Source organism: Panthera pardus, unplaced genomic scaffold (assembly GCF_024362965.1).
Source record: "Panthera pardus isolate Hobbes unplaced genomic scaffold, ASM2436296v1 HiC_scaffold_17, whole genome shotgun sequence".
Lineage (NCBI taxonomy): Eukaryota > Metazoa > Chordata > Mammalia > Carnivora > Felidae > Panthera > Panthera pardus.
Window position 1 is genome coordinate 85,301,518 of NW_026526732.1, and position 18,520 is coordinate 85,320,037.

An 18,520-nucleotide genomic window follows, 5' to 3' on the forward strand; every position below is an offset into this window, starting at 1 on the left:
TAAGTGAAGCAAATTCCCAGTGTGCTTTTTGGTCTGTTTTCTATGTTTGGTTTTGAAATAGCATCCTCAACATTAACAATATACCGCTGAGCACAATTTGTATGGAAACAAATTGGGATAGATTGGTTCCAGGCTCAACAATGATTTCTCCCTGATGTAGGACGGAGACTTGATGAAGTCTTGGTAACTTTAAGCACAAACTGGCCAACTGAAAGCATAGGTAGCAAGAACAGCTGCCCTCCAGTCAGTTTATATGAGTTGAGATCTTTCAGTCTTCATCTTCAAGGTAAGGATAATTTTCTTATATTAAATGTTCATTGCTGTACATAACCCATATCTGTTTATTAGGGCACATAAAAGGCAGCTTACCCCATACCCTCTTTTTCTTTCCTTCTATGTAGTCCACAAGTTTTTATAGAAGTGAGTTGTTCCAACTTATAGTTCATTGAGACAGTTCTGAGACTGTCAAGTCTGATATTTTTTGGACTAAGTGACTGGATCAAAATGGATGTAAATGAACAAAACTTTCAATCAGATGCAATTTGAGTATACAGTGATACAGTTTAGTTGTAATAGAAAGTAAAAGAGCTTAAAAGGCCCAGAATAATTCAGACTAAAATATCTTGGGGTCTTTTTCCATTTTAAAATGAATTGAGCAATTCTGTATGGTTGAGGATTGACAGCATAATGGAAACAGAGCTAACTGCAGAATTTCTTACCAGGTGACTTGTGTTAGCAGCAAAACTCAGAATGTAGTCTGTTGGTCGAAAAGAGCATGAAGGAGCCTTCTGTTTTCTTATGAGGTGCTATATTCTCCTAGTTCTTGGCTAATTACACTTACCTACTGCCACATTGCAGTTACTAGAAAATGCTCTCTACCTTTTAATTTTTAGCAATGTAATGAGAGACCTCATGGATATTTTTATTCTTCTTATAATTTGCTTATTGTAATAAATAAACATAAGTAAAACTGCTTCCAAGTCCTGCCTTCTGGTTTTGATGTAACTGCAACATAAGATATTGCTATGTAATAGTAATGCTGAATATCTGTATATATTCCTGAGGACTGGCTAAAAGGCAAAATGGTAGGCCAATATTTCAGTGATCTTTGAAAGTTATATACTTCACAGTAACTCTTTTTTTTCTAGATGGAACTTTGTGGCGGGATAAAATGCATAGCATAAATATTATACACAGTTCTTATATAAACTTTATACACATTTTTGCTCATATGTATCACTTACCAGAATCAAGAGGCAACTTGAGGCCAATTTTGTGTGCTCAGGGATGGTGGAAAACACTGACAAAATCAAGCAACCAAAGACAAGGAGAAAACTGTAAAACAACAACAAAAAAAGAGAGAAATCTGATAAGAAACTTGCCTTATCATGACAGACTTCATTTCTTTTCTATAGTTTAAAGCACTAGACCCATTTGAAATGGCACTAATTAAATAATAAAAACCTTGGAAGGGACTAGCCATTTTGAATGTCAAAATATAATGTGATGTATAGTGCACATAGAGTTCCTTTACAACTTTGTTGATGAAGAGAATTGTGTGTGTGTGTGTGTGTGTGTGTGTGTGTGTGTGTGTGTGTTGCATGCTGTATTTAAATGTCTGCAACTAAGAATGTGTGAATTTCCCATAAACCCTTTCCCAAGTGGGGATCCTGAGAAAGGCCCCAGTGTGTTCTTGCCATCCTACCCCAGGAGTACATGCTGCAGCTGATCTCCTTTCAAAGAGGCAGAATCCACCTCACATGTGGCATCGTTGGTGACCCATCAAGTGTTCTAAGCCACTACTAAGCCACTGGTTCATTTTCACAGTCTAATTTTGTTTATGGATATTTGTCATTCCTTTAAAATATTCATAAGAACAGTAAGGGAAGGGAATGATTTTTTCTGCTACCCATGTATTTTCTATTTCCTTACAAACTGCTAAAGAAATGACTCCTCAGCTCTGTCTATTCATACGGCAGTCATAGCGTGCAGAAGTGAGAAGCAGCATTTTCTACCAATCAATCTACAGACATTTTCATTCTTAAAATTGTGGTACTCTCAAGATCCAGAGGGGGAGCTGAGTTCCCAAGGAAAATGTCTAATAAAAAGAGAAGGCTCTTTTTTTTTTTTTTAAGTTTATTTATTTATTTTGAGAGAGACAGAGCCCGCATGAGTGGGGGAGGGGCAAAGAGAGAACGGAGACAGAGAATCCCAAGCAGGCTGTGTGCTGGGCTCAAACTCCTGACAAACCATGAGATCATGACCTGAACTGAAACCAAGAGTTAGAGGCTTAACCAACTGAGTCACCCAGGCACCCCGGAGAAGCCTCTGTTCTAAAGTTGAAGTTACTTATCCTGAAATGCAAGATTGAAAACAATAACAACAACGAAACACCAATCCCTGAGCTACTTGCTCTAGGACATACTTTTTACTTTTACCTATCTCTGGGAAGCGCATAGAGTAATCTCCCCTAAAATACCAGTTTCTACATTATTTTTTTTAATGTTTATTTATTTTGAGATAGAGACAGAGAGAGCATGAGTCCGGGAGAGGCAGAGAGAGAGAGAGGGAGAGAGAATCCCAAGTAGGCTCCTCACTGACAGCATGGGGCCCGATGTGGGGCTCAATCTCATGAACCATGAGATCATGACCTGAGCTGAAATCAAGAGCTTAACTTCCCAGTCGCCCCAGTTTCCACATTCTTTTGTATGGCAGTGGAGTTCGTCCATGTCTCCTTTTGGCTTGCCCTGACAAGTCGTCCAAGTCTTTCTATAGCATTTGACTGGGAACTCCCAAGGACCTATAGCCAGGGATTGGTAAATTGTGGCCTAGGGAACAAATTTGGCTCTTGAAGTCTGTTTTTTGTAAATAAAGTTTTATTGTCACATAGCTACATTCATTTGCTTATGTATTGTCTACAGTGGCTTTCACGCTACAGCTACAGAGCTAAGTAGCTGTGGCAGAGACAGTATGGCACACGAGACTAACATATGGACTCTCTGACCCTTTAGAGGAAAAGTTTGTGGACCTTTCACTGATACCATGTATTCTTTATTTCTTTATACCTATCCCAAAACAGAATCAAGTTGAAGCTCATAACTGCCTATGTTCTGTATGCTGGTAACAATGACTAACACTCATAGAGGGTTTCCTATATGCTGGATATGGTGCTAAGCCACTTTCACATGTGTTACCCATGTTATCCTCACAAATAGAAATATCACTATTCCTATTTTACAGATATGAAAACTGAGAATTAAGAACATTTTTTAACTCATCCAAGACTCTGTAGCAGAAAGAGGGTTCCAACATTGTTTGTCCTTGAGCTGCCGCAGAATGTTGCTGAATAAGTGTGGATAGATAAGAATGGCAGTAACATTCTTGGTTCTGCAAGACTTTTGGGGATACCTCTATATCTCTTCAAACTGAGAGGGAAGGAGTTATCATTTCAAATAGATGAGTCTTGAAGGAGGAGTCTACTAGTGAAAAAAAACCTAGTATACTTTGTTAATAACAACTCACCATACTTTTCACTCCTGTATCTAACAATTCAGGATACTTTGAATTACAACTTAAATTGGCCTTCATGAAATGGAAATTGTAAGCCAGAAATGAAATTCTAGTGCACCTACAAACCTCCAAGCTACTAATGAGAAAACAAAATTCAGCGATCACTAAGATAGTTGGGAGGATGATACAACATCAAATAAAGACAGTGACAGATGTTTCCCCTCTTGTGAGTGGCTGTTATCTAGGCATGCTCTCTGAATCCAGGCTGACCAGAAACCATTAGAAAAAGCAAGCAGGGCATTATTTAATCACTAAGGTATCTTCTTCCTTCAAGAGCATCCCAATGGTAGCTTCATGAAGCTCTCTGTGTTTGTGTTCAAAACAGATCTATACCATGAGTCCTTTGCTAGTTCCTTCTTCGATAATATTTGGGTGCTGTTTAAAGTTTTTCCTTCATGTCACTACTTTGCTCCTTTTCTTTCTTGAGCCAATCTTTTTTTTTTAAGTTTATTTATTTTGAGTGAGAGAGAGAGAGAGAGAGAGTGTGTGAGAGAGAGAGAGAGCGGGGGTAGGTAAAGAGAGAGAGTGAGCATGCAGGGGAGAGGGAGAGAGAGAGAGAGAGTGGGAGAGAGAAAGAGAGAGAGAGGGAGAGAATCCCAAGTTCTATGCTATTAGTGCAGAGTCCGATGTGGGACTTGAACTCACAAACCGTGAGATCATGACCTGTGCCGAAACTAGGAGTCAAAACACCTAACCAACTGAGCCACCCAGGTGCCCCTTTCTTGAGCCAATCTTACACTCCTTTCTAACAAGCATAGTTTCCTAACTAGAATTTTGTTATTTTTATAGGAGCCATCTGAAGACCGCAAGCCAAAGACCTTCACTGCTCAGGCTGCCCAAAGGGCTATCGATAGACAAATACATTCATTAATTCATTAATTCCTCCTTCCCTCAACCATTCATCCATTTAGTCAACCAGAAAATATTAAGTATATAATACTAGGCTGAGTCATGGGGATACAATAATAAGATTTTTTTTGCCTTGACAGAGTTTAGGGTCTGTTGAGGTATAAAGAGTAATAAACAGAAAATTAAATAAATATGAAATTTATTAAATTATTTTAATGTAAATGAATTCAATTTAAATTAAATTAAATAATATTAAATAAATAAACATTCAGCAGATGTAAACAGAAAATTAGAATTCTGAGTGATGACTGCAAAGACTGGGAAAATATAGGGGACAATAGGAATATGCAGGAAAGGAGGGGTTAGGTAGGACTGGTTACTCTGTTAGCGGAGTTGAGTCAAAGTAAAAATGTGGGCCCTTTGTTGAAAACTATCTCAAGATGTTTAAAAAAAATTTCAAGATGCTGACAGCAAAGTATGGCACCAACTGTGGTAACCTTCTAAGTGCTGGGCTCCATGGGAACACACAGGTTGCATGAGCATGAAGCCAGACTTGGGGTTAGGAAGCCTTGCTGGCAAAAATGATGGCCAAACTGAGCCCCGAATGCCCAGCAGGAGTTAGCACAATGATTGGAATGGCCGGGGAGGAAGCAGCACTGTAGTGCATGAGACTGTGTGGGTGGAAGGCCAAGTGCAAGCACAGCATCACTAAAATTTACCAATTAATCAATAAATCAGAGTCAGTGAACACGTGCTAGCTAGCTTATCCTTCAGTAGTACATGAAAAGTGTAAAGTGGGTCATCCCGGCAAATTCAATTTTTGCATAGGAATCATTTCAGTTCAGTTGAAAACATATACTGAGTACCCATTGTAAAAATGGTGTGCCTAACACTACTGAGGTACAAGGGATAAATTAAGCAGTCTATTTTTAAGGGATTAAAAATCTAATGCAGCTGGAATTTAAATAGAAACTTTAAAAAATCTATTTTGGTTGGTAAGATGAACATATAGTAGTCCCTCCCTTATCTGTGGTTTTGCCTTTCACGGTTTCAGTTACCAGTGGTCAACCATAGTACGGAAGCCGATGATCCTATACATTTTAAGAATTTTTTTAATGTTTATTTATTTTTGAGAGAGAGAGCATGAGTGGGTGAGGGGCAGAGACAGAGGGAGACACAGAGTCCAAAGTAGGCTCTGAGCTGTCAGCACAGCCTGACGCGGGGCTCAAAACCACAAACCATGAGATCATGACCTAAGCTGATGTCAGAAGCTTAACTGAGAGCCACCCAGGTGCCCCTAGATGATTCTATTTCTGACAGGTATCCTAAGACTACATCACAATGCTGGTGTCATTCGCCTCACTTCACCTATCACAGAGGCATTTTATCACCTTATATCATCACAAGAAGGAGAAGGTTGAGTACAGTATTTTGAGAGAGAGGGAGAGACCAAATTTATATAACTTTTATTACAGAATATTATAATTGTTCTATTTTATTATTTATTATTGTTTACCTCTTACTGTGAATAATTTATAACTTACACTTTACCATGGGTCTGTTTGTATAGGAAAAACATAGGATGTATAAGGTTTGGTACTATCCATTATTTCAGGCATCCCCGGTGTTCCCCGCAGTTAAGGGGAGACTACTGTACTGGATCATAATGAAGGGTAGAGGCTGAAAAATGCTAAGAAAAATGCTATAGAGGCTAAAAGTGGGGAGGGGTTTCATTATTCAGTTGGGAATAGTGGAAGCACATCAAGAAAGTCTCTTCATAAATGGGTGATGCTTGAGATTGGATTGTCTCTGAAGGAATGGTAAGGTTTCAACAAGAGGAAGTTCTGGAGAAACACATTTCAGAAGGAGAGTACAACATGAGAAAGGTAATAAGGCAAAAAATAAATGAGGTAAAATATCTGTTCCCTGTTTCATGAACAAAGCATTATCAAGTTTGTAGCACAGGGTAAGACAGTTGCTGAATTGGGAGTCTGGGGCCATGATGTGGAGAGGCTTTTATGGCAGGGCCTGCCTTTAGTTCAGTAGATAACCGGGAGCCATTGAAGATTTTTGAACAGGGAACTATCACCAGAGTTGCACTCTGGGAAAATCAAGTTGAAGCAGTATGTGTTAGGACCTATCTGAGTAATTGAGAAGCAAGGGCAAGAGTAATGGTGACCCAAGTTAGGTTGTAAACTAACTGGTAGAAATGGGAAGGGGATAGAGAGGGACACTGGAGGGAAGTTGTAAACATAGGAGCTCCTTGACTTCGATAGTTATTAAATTGGGCAGTAGAGCTTGGGAAGGGGGTGGAGTGGCTGAAAAGTCTGAGATTTCCACATATAGTTACTGTGATGTACCTAAGAAGTCAGGAGGAGAAAAGTCAGGAAAGTCAGAAGACAAAATTGATTTTGAGAAAAGGATAAATCCAGTTTTAAACATCCACATGGACTTGTGGGTCTAAATCACGGGCACAACACCAGTTTAACGGGATGGAAGTACTTTTTTCCTAGAGGATATGAATGTAGAGAACACGCTCTCCTAGGGAAAGTGCAGACCGAGCATATAAGGTTTAGGCAAATAAACATAAAGGATATTTGGGGAACATTTTCTGATCTTGGAGAATGACATAATGGGGAATAACAAATACATTCTGCTACTAATTGGATTTTGGTAGTATTTCCAGAGAGACTCCCTGGCTGGAGAAAGCAGTGAACTGACACAGAATGACCCCTTTGAGGTGACAGTGTTCAGACGCTGGGCTCATTGGCAGTGACATGGTAGACCACTGGGGTGTGAGTGTGGCTCTGCTGACACCATTGCTCTTGAGGGTCTCACACAGATCTATGCTGACAACTGACCACTACCCCACTCCATCTCTCTACCGATTGAATAAAATTGGAAGCAGTGGCAAGAGTCACTGGATGCAGAGTGTCTTAATCCAGGGTCCATGAACTTCCAAGGGGTCTGTGGATAGAATTTAGGAGGGCTGTGAGCATGGATGGGAAAAAAATGACCTCTTTGTCACTAACTATGGCAACAAACCACGATGGTATTAGCCGTACTTGTGACTTCGTTACTCATAGAAGGCACAGATATTGTCATGTCCCATTTTACAGTTGTAGATGAAACCACAATCGTTTCATCTTGCATACATATTTTGCTCATTGCTAGTTCAAGATTATTTATGGTAGTTATTAGAGCCACTGCTAGGTTTATAAAAAATGTATTAATAAAAAAGTATAGATATTACTATACCAGAAAATTGCTCAAATTTTTAATAACAGTATTTCAATATAATTTTTTTCTCTTACAATCACATGTATTTTATACATTTAAAAACATTATTCTTAGGAATGGTTCATAAGCTTCACCAGACTGCTGAAGGATCAATGACACACACACACAAAAATTAGGTACTTATAGTGGAAGATTAGGAAGGCAGGAGCTGGGAGCTGGAGAATGGCCCATTTTGGCATGAGTCACCAACTTAGTCAGGTAAGTTTTAAGATCAGTTTGAAAAAATATGGACATTTTTGTTTTAAATATTAATCCTGAAATATCCTGTAACAGCTATTGGCCTTTGTTTTGACGAAAGCAATAATTTATATGTTATTTCTGAGGAAATTATCTTTAATGCAGATCTTTGTCTAAAACTTTAGATGGCAAAGATTATTGTATGCATAGAAGGATATTTATGATACAAAAATATTACCAGTTCAAAGGCCTCTATCACTCAAGAAAACTACCATCAACTTTTTCTGTGGGTTAATTAAGAATCAGTTTGTCAGGTTTAATTCGGCAAATAATAAAACACAACAAAAAAGCTTTACCTGGAAATATCATGGATGTTTAAGGAACAGATGATGTCCAGCTTCCAGAACTTGTGCTTTAAGCATGGGTTCATTTAGCAAGAATTAAAATGATGTGAAAATAAAGCATTCAGAAAAGCTCTGCTGATGCTTGCCAAATGAACCATGGCAAGTTACACAATGTCATTCACACAAACACACAACCCCCGGCCACTCACAAGCAATTATGAATAATGCAATGAAGACAGGAGAAATGGAGCTGATGTTTACAGTAGACATTTCAATGAACTTAGCTCAATGAGGAGGCAAATTAACAGCATGGGCTTTGCAGACTGAAACTACCACACATTTCCACCTAGAAAGTGCTTTTTGCAAGTATTTTGGTGGATGATAAGCTCTCCATAGTATAACTGTCCATGTGAGTCAACTATGAAGAAAGCATTAAGGGAGGGGAGGTCTTTAATGTCTTAAGTGGAATGGAATCATGGGCTTAAAATAAAGAATGCTAACAGGAAGAAGATAGAGAGTTTTGTTTTGTTTTTTTCAAGAAAACAATTCTTCAGAAATAGCCTCTGAAGGAAATTTAGCCCTGCCTTTGATTTTTCATACATTTTTAAGTATTGCTGTGATAAAGTGTGTGTTTCAGTACATGTGATGGAAAGCCTCGTGAGTGCATCATGAATTAGGATGACTGGAGTACACATGCTAACATTAGTGACCAAACATGACCCACTGGCTGACATGACTTACCTAGAAGATGTGCCGCCTACTGAAATCAAAGCCTCATTATCAGAGGACTGGCTGGAGCCCACTTTTCTCTTCCATCCTCCTAAGTTTACCCCTTCTTTCTAAACTTGGCATTTTGCAAAATGTCCTTTCTGCATAATTTTTCCATAAAGGAAGGGCATTTTGCACATGAAATCTATCCACAGCACACTCAGCTTCCATTGCAAAGCAATAAAAATTAAATATGACATTTTTGGTGTCTTTAAAGGTGATTTGGAATATTTGATTAAAAGCACTGCATGCAAAAACTTGAAACTAAAAAAAACCACACTGCATGATTCTGCTTTTCAGGTGCAAAGAGCTCTAAATATTAATAAAGACCCTAATCAATAAATACTATCACTGTAATCTCTGTGAAGTTGCAAAAATAGGGTCATCAGCTAACAGTTTTAAAAAATGAAATGTGGCATTTTACCTGTGTGGTGTTATGAGGAAATTAGAGGGTATGGGAACTAGTTGTTTCTGCTTGCATAGTATGTTTCTGTAGAGGACTATGGGTAATGGAGATGAACTAAAACAAGGCAATAGAACCCATCAGCACTTTGAGAGCCTCCCCTCAGAGCAGCCCCCGGAACTAACTAACCACAGGCAGAGGACATGCTCAGTCTGATTCTCACCCCAGGATCAGGGAATCCTTGTGGTTTGAAGGATTTCTGACTGAGCTCCCTCTCTAGATGGGGATTAGTTTTAAAACATTATGGATAGATGATTGTGAAGTTCCTCTTTGAGCCTTTCCAACATCCAGAACTCTCCCAACACTAAGGCAGCACAGTACTGGCATAGCCCACGCTACTGTGGGAAGACTACTTCCCTTCTGATTCAAGTCTCCTTATTCATGCCCTTTACTTACAGGTCCTGGGTCAGGCTCTGGACTACAAGCACATGTGTTCCCTCCTCCAAGTGGTAGTTTTTCAGATATTTGGGGCTGCTTTTATCCTCATGACCTTCCTGTCAGTCTTCAGATTACAGTCAGCTCCGTTCTTTGTCTACTTAGCATATGAAACAATGTCCACATCTGTCACTCTCACTGTCACTATTCTTTATTATTATTATTGATATAATTTATTGTCAAGTTAATTAAAATACAGTGTATACAGTGTACTTTTGGTTTCAGGGAGAAGATTCCCATGATCCATCGCTTACATACAACACCCAGTGCTCATCCCAACACGTGCCCTCCTCAATGCCCTGTCACTGTTCTTTACACACACGCAGTTTGGTCCTACATCTCTCCAAGTTTGATACAGGCCCATTGTTATGCTCGCAACTAAACAAAAGATTTAAGATTTAGCTGTCAACATAAAGTATCTGTACTGTCACTTCTTGCCAGGGAATCCAAATTCAAATTCTTCACTGCTCAGTTACTAGCAAAAGTTTGGTTTCAAAAAGGACTGTCTTGGAGATATACATTTCCTTCTTTTCCTGCATCTTTCCCACCACAGCACAGGGTCTAGAGCAAACATGACTCCTGACAACCTGTGTATTTTACCCTAATTGCCTTGATCACTCATGGGATTGCTTTCACTAAACTGTGATTTTTTGCTATTTTCTTTTTAAAAATTATTTATTTATTTTTTAAAGTTTATTTAGTTTCAGAGAGAGAGAGAGAGACAGCATGAGTTGGGAAAGGGGAGAGAGAGAGAGGGAGAGAGATAATCCCAAGCAGGCTCCACACTGTCAGCCCAGAGCCTGACGTGGGGCTGGAACTCACAAAACCGTGAGATCATGAGATCATGAGATCGTGAGACAGGAACTGAAATCAAGAGTCAGACGCTTAATCAACTGAGCCACCCACGTGCCCCAATTTTTTGCTACTTTCTTGAAGAACAAAAACATTTAACCAACTTTACTATTTATAAGAGTTTCTCTGCACTTCACACTGTATTTGTTCAATGAAGTATCATGTGAAAATTTAGAAAATTCTTCTCCAGGAGATTTTTCTTGCAATTTGGTGAATAAATTTGGCTACTTCTAATGAGTTTCTGTTGCTGGGTCTGGATTTATTATGTTAGAAGCCATCAAAGGATTTGTGGATGAAATTGAAGAACTTTTATTAATAAACTGGAATAAATCTTGAAAACTATAATGGGAGCCAAATGACCAGAGAAAGGAAAATATTCTGAGTGTCAAAAAAAAAAAAAAAAAAAGGAAAGTAGGGACCCTGGATTTTGTTGTATATTGATAAGCTCAATCACAACTCCTAGAAATGCTCCAGATAGAATATTAAGCAAATGATTTCTAATCAATTCAAATGGATGACTGTGGTTCCTAAAGAGAAACACAAGTTCACCAAGAGCAAGAGACACTAAACTATGCTCATTTCCTAATTTGATAAGTTTGCCTGCTTGCTCTATCAGGGGAATAGAGCAGATGAAATTTCTTGATTTCAGCAAAGCACTGGGAAGTGTTTTATCATATCCTTGAGGGAAAGAAGGAGAAATTCAGGCAGGACGATGTGACTCTTATGAGGATCTGTACCTTGTGTTGGGAGTCTCCAGAGATGAGCCATCGTTTTTTGTAAGAAAACTCTGAAGATGAGTGAAATCCTAGAATCCATCAAGCCAATGCATCATCTGTTGCTTTTTGAAAAAATTATGAGATTTTACTTTATGGAGACAGTGATCTTTGGATATATTTTTCTCCTTGCCTTGGCTGCTAGGAAGCTCAGAGGTGAATTTGTGACCTATGTTAATAATGACACAGATTTTTTCCGGTATACCTATCTATGGATTAACTTCATTCCTGACCTGTTTATATTATCCTATCATTAACTTACCTTCATTGTATTATTTCAGTCACAAATATTTGCAGGCACTGGAAACTCAGGGATGGTCTGTGCCTAATAGGGTTTTCAATTTAGTGGAAAGACAGACTTTTGCTTATTCTTAACCACTTATACCATATGTATTTTGTTAGCAGTCTCAAGTCCTTTCTAAATGATACAGGGTTTGGGGATATACTTGACTAACGACAAAAAGTGATAAATATGTGGTTTTGTCTATCACTACTTTTTCCTTGAAATGGAAGTATTAATGCAGCCTAAGGTTATAGTACTTTTGGGGGTGCCTGGGTGGCTCAGTCGGTTAAGTGCCTGACTTCGGCTCAGGTCATGATCTCATAGTTTGTGGATTCCAGCCCCATGTGGAGCTCTGCACTGACAGTGAAGAGCCTGCTTGGGATTCTCTTTCTCTCCTTCTCTCTCTACCCCTTCCTGACTCACGCTTTCTTTCTCTCTCAAAATAAATAAATAAACTTAAAAAAATAAAGTTACAGTATTTTTAAAGAAGCAAATGACAACATTGGCTCAAATTTAACTTCATGTAAACCAAACTTATGAGATGTCTCTCAGTTGGATTAGTAAAAATTTTTTACACTTGTTATTTTTACATTTTATTATGTTAATCTTGATTCATTTATTCCCAGCATGAGCTACCAACTCCCTACTCCAAGGAAATCGCCAAGTGTCCTACACTCGTCTTCAGTTTTCTTACAAAAAACCATGGCTCATCTCTGGAGACTTCCAACACAAGGTACAGATCCTCAAAAGAGTCACATCGTCCTGCCTGAATTTCTCCTTTTCCTCAAGGATATGATAAAACACTTCCCAGTGCTTTGCTGAAATCAAGACATTTCATCTGCTCTATTCCCCTGATAGAGCAAGCAGGCAAACATCAAATTAGGAAATGAGCATAGTTTAGTGTTTCTTGCTCTTGGTGAACTTGTGTTTCTCTTTAGGAACCACAGTCATCCATTTGAATTGATTAGAAATCATTTGCTTAATATTCTATCTGGAGCATTTCTAGGAGTTGTGATTGAGCTTATCAATATACAACAAAATCCAGGGTCCCTACTTTCCTCTTTTTTTTTTTTTTTGACACTCAGGATATTTTCCTTTCTCTGGTCATTTGGCTCCTATTATAGTTTTCTTTTTTTAATTTTTTTTAACGTTTATTTATTTTTGAAACAGAGAGAGATAGAGCATGAACGGGGTGGGTCAGAGAGAGAGGGAGACACAGAATCCAAAACAGGCTCCAGGCTCTGAGCTGTCAGCACAGAGCCCAACGTGGTGCTTGAACTCACTGGCTGCGAGATCGTGACCTGAGCCGAAGTCGGACGCTTAGCCGACTGAGCTACCCAGGCACCCCTATAGTTTTCAAGATTTATTCCAGTTTATCAATAAAAGTTCTTTAATTTCATCCACAAATCCTTTGATGGCATCCAGACCCAGCAACAGAAACTCATTAAAAGTGACCAATAATTTGCCCATCATATATTTTCATTTTCTCTGAATCACATTACAAAATTCCCTTTTAGTTTAAAAACCATTTTTTTTAATGTCAAAGAAGGCGTAAGTTAGGATTTGAATAGCTCAGTTTTCTCTGTGTTATAGTAACAATTTGGTCCTCAACAATAGGACTGTATCTTCTCCTATTCCTGTTTTTTATTTTTTTTGGTTTGTTTTCAAGAAAAAGAAGACTGTTTTGGGGGGGGGGGTGGCATGTTCTGGTTTATCTGGCTTTTAGCCCATCTGAAGTTATTCTTAAAGACTGTGATTCTGTAAAAGATGTATTCTGTAAAAGAATTCTCTATCTTTAAAAATACAGAGTAAATACCTGAATTTTTTGAAGAATTTCTGGGTAGACAAGATTGGATTCTTTTGATGCTCCTTCTTTTAGTTCCTCTTCTACGTCTGTGTCCAGAGTTTAAATCTCTTGTTTTTACTGTTGTTAAGTACTGTTTTTCTAACTTCTAACCATGTTTCCTCATCTATATTCGGTCTGTTTCAGTCTCTTTCTTAAAAGGAGCACTTCTTTTTTTTTTTTTTAATTTTTTTTAACGTTTATTTATTTTTGAGACAGAGAGAGACACAGCATGAATGGGGGAGGGACAGAGAGAGAGGGAGACACAGAATCGGAAGCAGGCTCCAGGCTCTGAGCCATCAGCCCAGAGCCCGACACGGGGCTCGAACTCGCGGACCGTGAGATCGTGACCTGAGGTGAAGTCGGAGGCTTAACCGACTGAGCCACCCAGGTGCCCCAAAAGGAGCACTTCTTAAGAAGTGGCCTCGAGATGGGAAGGTTCATTTTTTTTAAGCTTTTTTTTTCTTTTTTTGGGGGGGGTTTATTTATTTTTGAGAGAGAGAGGAAGAGAGAGGGAGACACAGATCCATTAGGCTCTGCACTGACAGCACAGAGAGCCCTATGTGGGGCTCGAGCTCACGAATCACGGGATCATGACCTGAGTTAAAGTTGGACGCTTAACCTGCAGCCACCCAGGCACCCTGAGATGGGAAAGTTCAGACTTTTCTCCATTGCTGTCTCATTTCCAGGTATCCATCACCAGTCCGAGTCCTGTGAAGACACTCACTTGGTCTGGAATGAATTGAATGGGTCGTGGCCTATCAAAATTAAATTGAAAATCTCTATTTTTTCAATAGCAGTAAGATACGTTTTCCATTCTATGTGTAGACTATGTAGGCAGCTGATGAATGAATCGAACGATTGGGAACCGTCATGCTGAATAGAAAGAACAAGGTAACAGCACACTATTTCTTAAAGGGCCTGAGGTTTGCAATTCAGAAACCCGTCAGTCAATTTCTTGCCTCTGCAAGCTCTGTTTCTGTGACTGTTGCCAGGAAACATAGCTGAGAGTGGAAACCACTGGATAGTGTTCAGAGACCATGAATTTAAAGTAAAAAACAAAAACTGTCTTTCCAACTGTCACCTATTCAGTGCATGCAATAGGGGAACATTCTGTTTAACATTTTGTATTCTCGTTACGTTGTTATATTTTCCTTTGAGCACAGTACCATCTGGGAGTATTTGTTTATTTTGGTCTCCTCTTCTAGAATATAAGCTCCATGAGGGCAGGAACCTTGTCTCTCTTATTTGCTCCTTTTTTGAAAAAAAATTTTTTTAACATTTATTTATTATTGAGAGATAGAGAGACACAGAGTATGAACAGGGGAGGGGTAGAGAGAGGTAGAATCCAAAGCAGGCTCCAGGCTCTGAGCTGTCAGCACAGAGCCCGACACGGGGCTCAAACTCATAAACTATGAGATCATGACCTGAGCTGAAGTCAGTCACACAACCAACTGAGCTACCCAGGCGCCCCTCTTATTTGCTCCTTAATTACCAGTAACCAGAATCAGGCCTGGTACAGGTACAGGTTTCCTACTATGCAAAAATAAAGTGTTACTACAAAAACTTTCATAAGCCAAAATGGCCTAGAGTGTCCCCCCCCTTTCATCCTTCCCTCCAACCCCATGCTCCAAAAGGTTGTGTTACACCACTTTGCTGTTAAGAAAAACCTACTTTAGTACGGTAACAGCTTTTTTTTTTTTGTAAAAGTGAAAATCCTTTTCAGATTTCTTTTGGTTAGCAAAAACAGGCACTAATGTGGGTCTGCTTCGGTCAAAGCAAAGTGGGTGGCATGTGAGCTTTCAGAAAGCGGAGACACCTGTCCTAATAAATTCATTAATTCATGCAGAACGTATTCCTCAGGGACTGCCAAGCATAAGGCAGTGTTCTGGGTGGTAAAGGCACAGTAGTGGATAAAACAGACAAAAATCTCTGCTCTTGCAGAACTTGCATTCTAGTCAGAGAGCTGGGTCACGCACAATGTAAATAAATAAAATACATACAGTGTCAGAGAGTGATAACTGCTAAAGAGGAAAAAACTTCACACACAGCAGGTGCTGAGGGATTTGCAAGTTTGGATAGAGTGCCAGGGCAGGTCTAACTAAAAAGGTGACATTTCAACAGTAAATCCCATGACCCATCAAGCCAAAGCAACAGTGCGTTTGGAATGCAACCTGCCTAGGCGTTCCAGACCCTGCTCCCTAAAGGACTGCTTTATCATGCCAATTCCTTATTTTGAAACTTATAGTTCCTCTCTCTCACTGTCATATCCAAACTCTTTTGTCTGGACTTTAAGATCCCCATTAGAACATGAATTGCCCCATTCTTTCAGAGAGACCATGTGGGCAGGCCTGCCTCTTTCTTATTTTCTGCACAACATCATGCTGTAATATAATCCTGTGATATAATAGGGATCTTGTCTTCTGTGTGCTGCTTCCCCTGCCTGCAGCCGCGGTCTACAAGTCACAGGTCAGCTGGGCCCCATGCTCAGACCTCTGTCCTATTCAGCCTCCTTTCCAGATACCTCATTGCCTTTCCCTTGGAGCTGCTTTAAGGACTGAGATAGTGTTGAACTCAGAATTTGTGTTTTAACATAAACACACACACACACACACACACACACACACACACACACACATACCAAATTGAGTTAAAAATGCCAGTTGAGCATCACATTGACATGTAATTGCTGCATACTTTGTACAAGGTTTTATTAACACTATTAACAACTGCGACAAAGAATACAAGTGACTTATCATCTAAAATCTCTGCTTCTAAAGCAAGACATTTGAAAATTGAAAACATGAAACTGTGCAGCAAGTTCTGAGGTGCTCAAGTAATTTGTGTGTCTGAGAAAATCCATGTGAATGATGATGTAATAGTTCAAACCTGTGTGACCATGTTCTCAAGGTTGACTAGTCACGGTATTTTCTTGGACATAAGCAGCTTTGGTGAGTTGGACCTCCATGTCCTCTTCCTCACTACTCTGGATTCTCGGAAAACACACGAGGCTGCCCTAAATAAATGGGTAGTAGCATTGTGAAGTCATGGGGCTGCAGTCATACACGGAATGAGCCTTGACTGAATTGACCAGGTAGAGATTAATCAGAGAAATGATCACTAGTTGGGGCACCTGGGTAAGGTTCAGTCTGACTTCAGCTCAGGTCATGATCTCACGGTTGGTGAGTTCGAGCTCCACACCAGGCTCTGTGCTGACAGCTCAGAGCCTGGAGCCTGCTTCAGATTTTGTGTCTCCCTCTCTTTCTCTGCCCCTTCTCTGCATGCTCTTTCTTTCTCTCTCTCTCAAAAATAAATAAATGAGCATTACGAAAAAAGGTCACTAGTGACTGCTAAAGAACAGGCAATCTGTGTGTGTGGACTGAGAGAGGGGCTGCATGAGAAGATGCTAATTACAGCCATGAATGAAAAAAAGTTAGGGAGGGAGCCAAACCATAAGAGACTCTTAAATCCTGAGAACAAACTGAGGGTTGATGGGGGATGGGAGGGAGCGGGAAGTGGGTGATGGGCATTGAGGAGGGTACCTGTTGGGTTGAGCACTGGGTGTTGTATGGAAACCTATTTGACAATAAATTTCATATTAAAAAAAATAGAAAGAAAGGTTATTCGTAACAGTGAGGGAGAGGCAACATTTGTAATATCTATGTGAATGTTGCTTTTAAAGTCATATTTTCAAGAGATAATCTTGGTGCTGACACCATGGAAAATAATCCAGCCTACTAGTTTTGAAAATATGAGCCCAGGTGGATTAAATTTTCCATGCTTTGTTTCAAAAGGTCTGTTTATGCAAGAAGCTATGGCAAAGGTTGAAAACATGTGTTAAAAGATGTTTGACAATAGTTGTCTGACCTGAATAATTTTTTTCCACAAAAAGGTTGTAGATTTATTAGGCAAATAATGACTTAATCACTATAATTTTATATAAATATATGATAAAAACCATTAAATTATCTGAAAATGAGAAATAGAAATTCTTAACTACATTTATTTAAGTAGTACTATTGAGAACAACAAAAGGGAATAAAAATAGGCTTAAAGTTAATTTTCCCTGCAAACACAAGCTATTCTACAGTACTATAGCTGATAATAAAAACATCAACTATGAATTTTGTTCCTTTCAACTGATGAGACCCATTTGATCCACTTGCTTTAAAACCAAATTTTCCCTGGAAGGTTTTCTGAGAGCCTTCACACTTCATGGGAAATCTCAGTACAACTCTGTTGCACATACACACAAGGGGGCCCATCACTTCTCATGCAAAGAGAGATTTAAAGCTCTCACAAAAGAAAAACTTGCAACCAAGTACAGCCAGGTTAAGCTATGAGGCTGTCGAGTGGAGAGTTGCTACTGATTTTCTCTACTCTGTTTGGCCTGCAGAAATAAAGTAGTAAAGTGACTAAAACAACAGAAAACAAAATCTTCCTGAGTAGTTAAAGGGCTCTTGGCACTAGACTTTATGATGTGGTACAACATCAGGAAAAAATAAACCCAGCAGACAGATGTCTCCAGAGAGTAATAACCATAAACTGAAACTATATGTAAGTACCTGCCCAAGGGATATGGAAGATACATGTTTCTCTTGGGATCCGTCTACAATGGCACTTGTTGCTCTTGGTGACTTGAGTTGAAAGGAAGCTGAAAGCCAGCACCACACTATGTGGAGTCACTGAAGTATTTTATGGACCAGCAAAGTTGGCAAGCAGCAAACAGACACTAGACAGCACGTACTTCCTGCCTCCAAAAATATATTTGCAGTCAGCTTTAAAAACCGTAGACACTCCTCCAGGGTCTCGTAAGTAAGTAAAAGGGTCTGCATTCTCTCCCTGCTGTTGTATAGACAGACA

The 18,520-nt window shown here is 39.3% G+C and overlaps 1 protein-coding gene across 4 annotated transcripts in view; it reads right to left on the reverse strand.

Moving 5' to 3' along the window:
- The window catches only part of KCNQ5 (potassium voltage-gated channel subfamily Q member 5), a 518,932-nt gene that overhangs the window by 180,092 nt on the left and 320,320 nt on the right, over window positions 1-18,520 (reverse strand). For 3 of the 4 annotated variants that reach the window (XM_019417732.2, XM_019417734.2, XM_019417733.2), the window contains exon 2: window positions 1,245-1,335. In XM_019417732.2, coding sequence (XP_019273277.2) covers window positions 1,245-1,335 — 91 coding nt within the window. Of the gene's footprint in view, window positions 1-1,244; window positions 1,336-18,222; window positions 18,347-18,520 lie in introns of those variants that run through there. The other variant, XM_019417735.2, reaches the window with a different exon arrangement.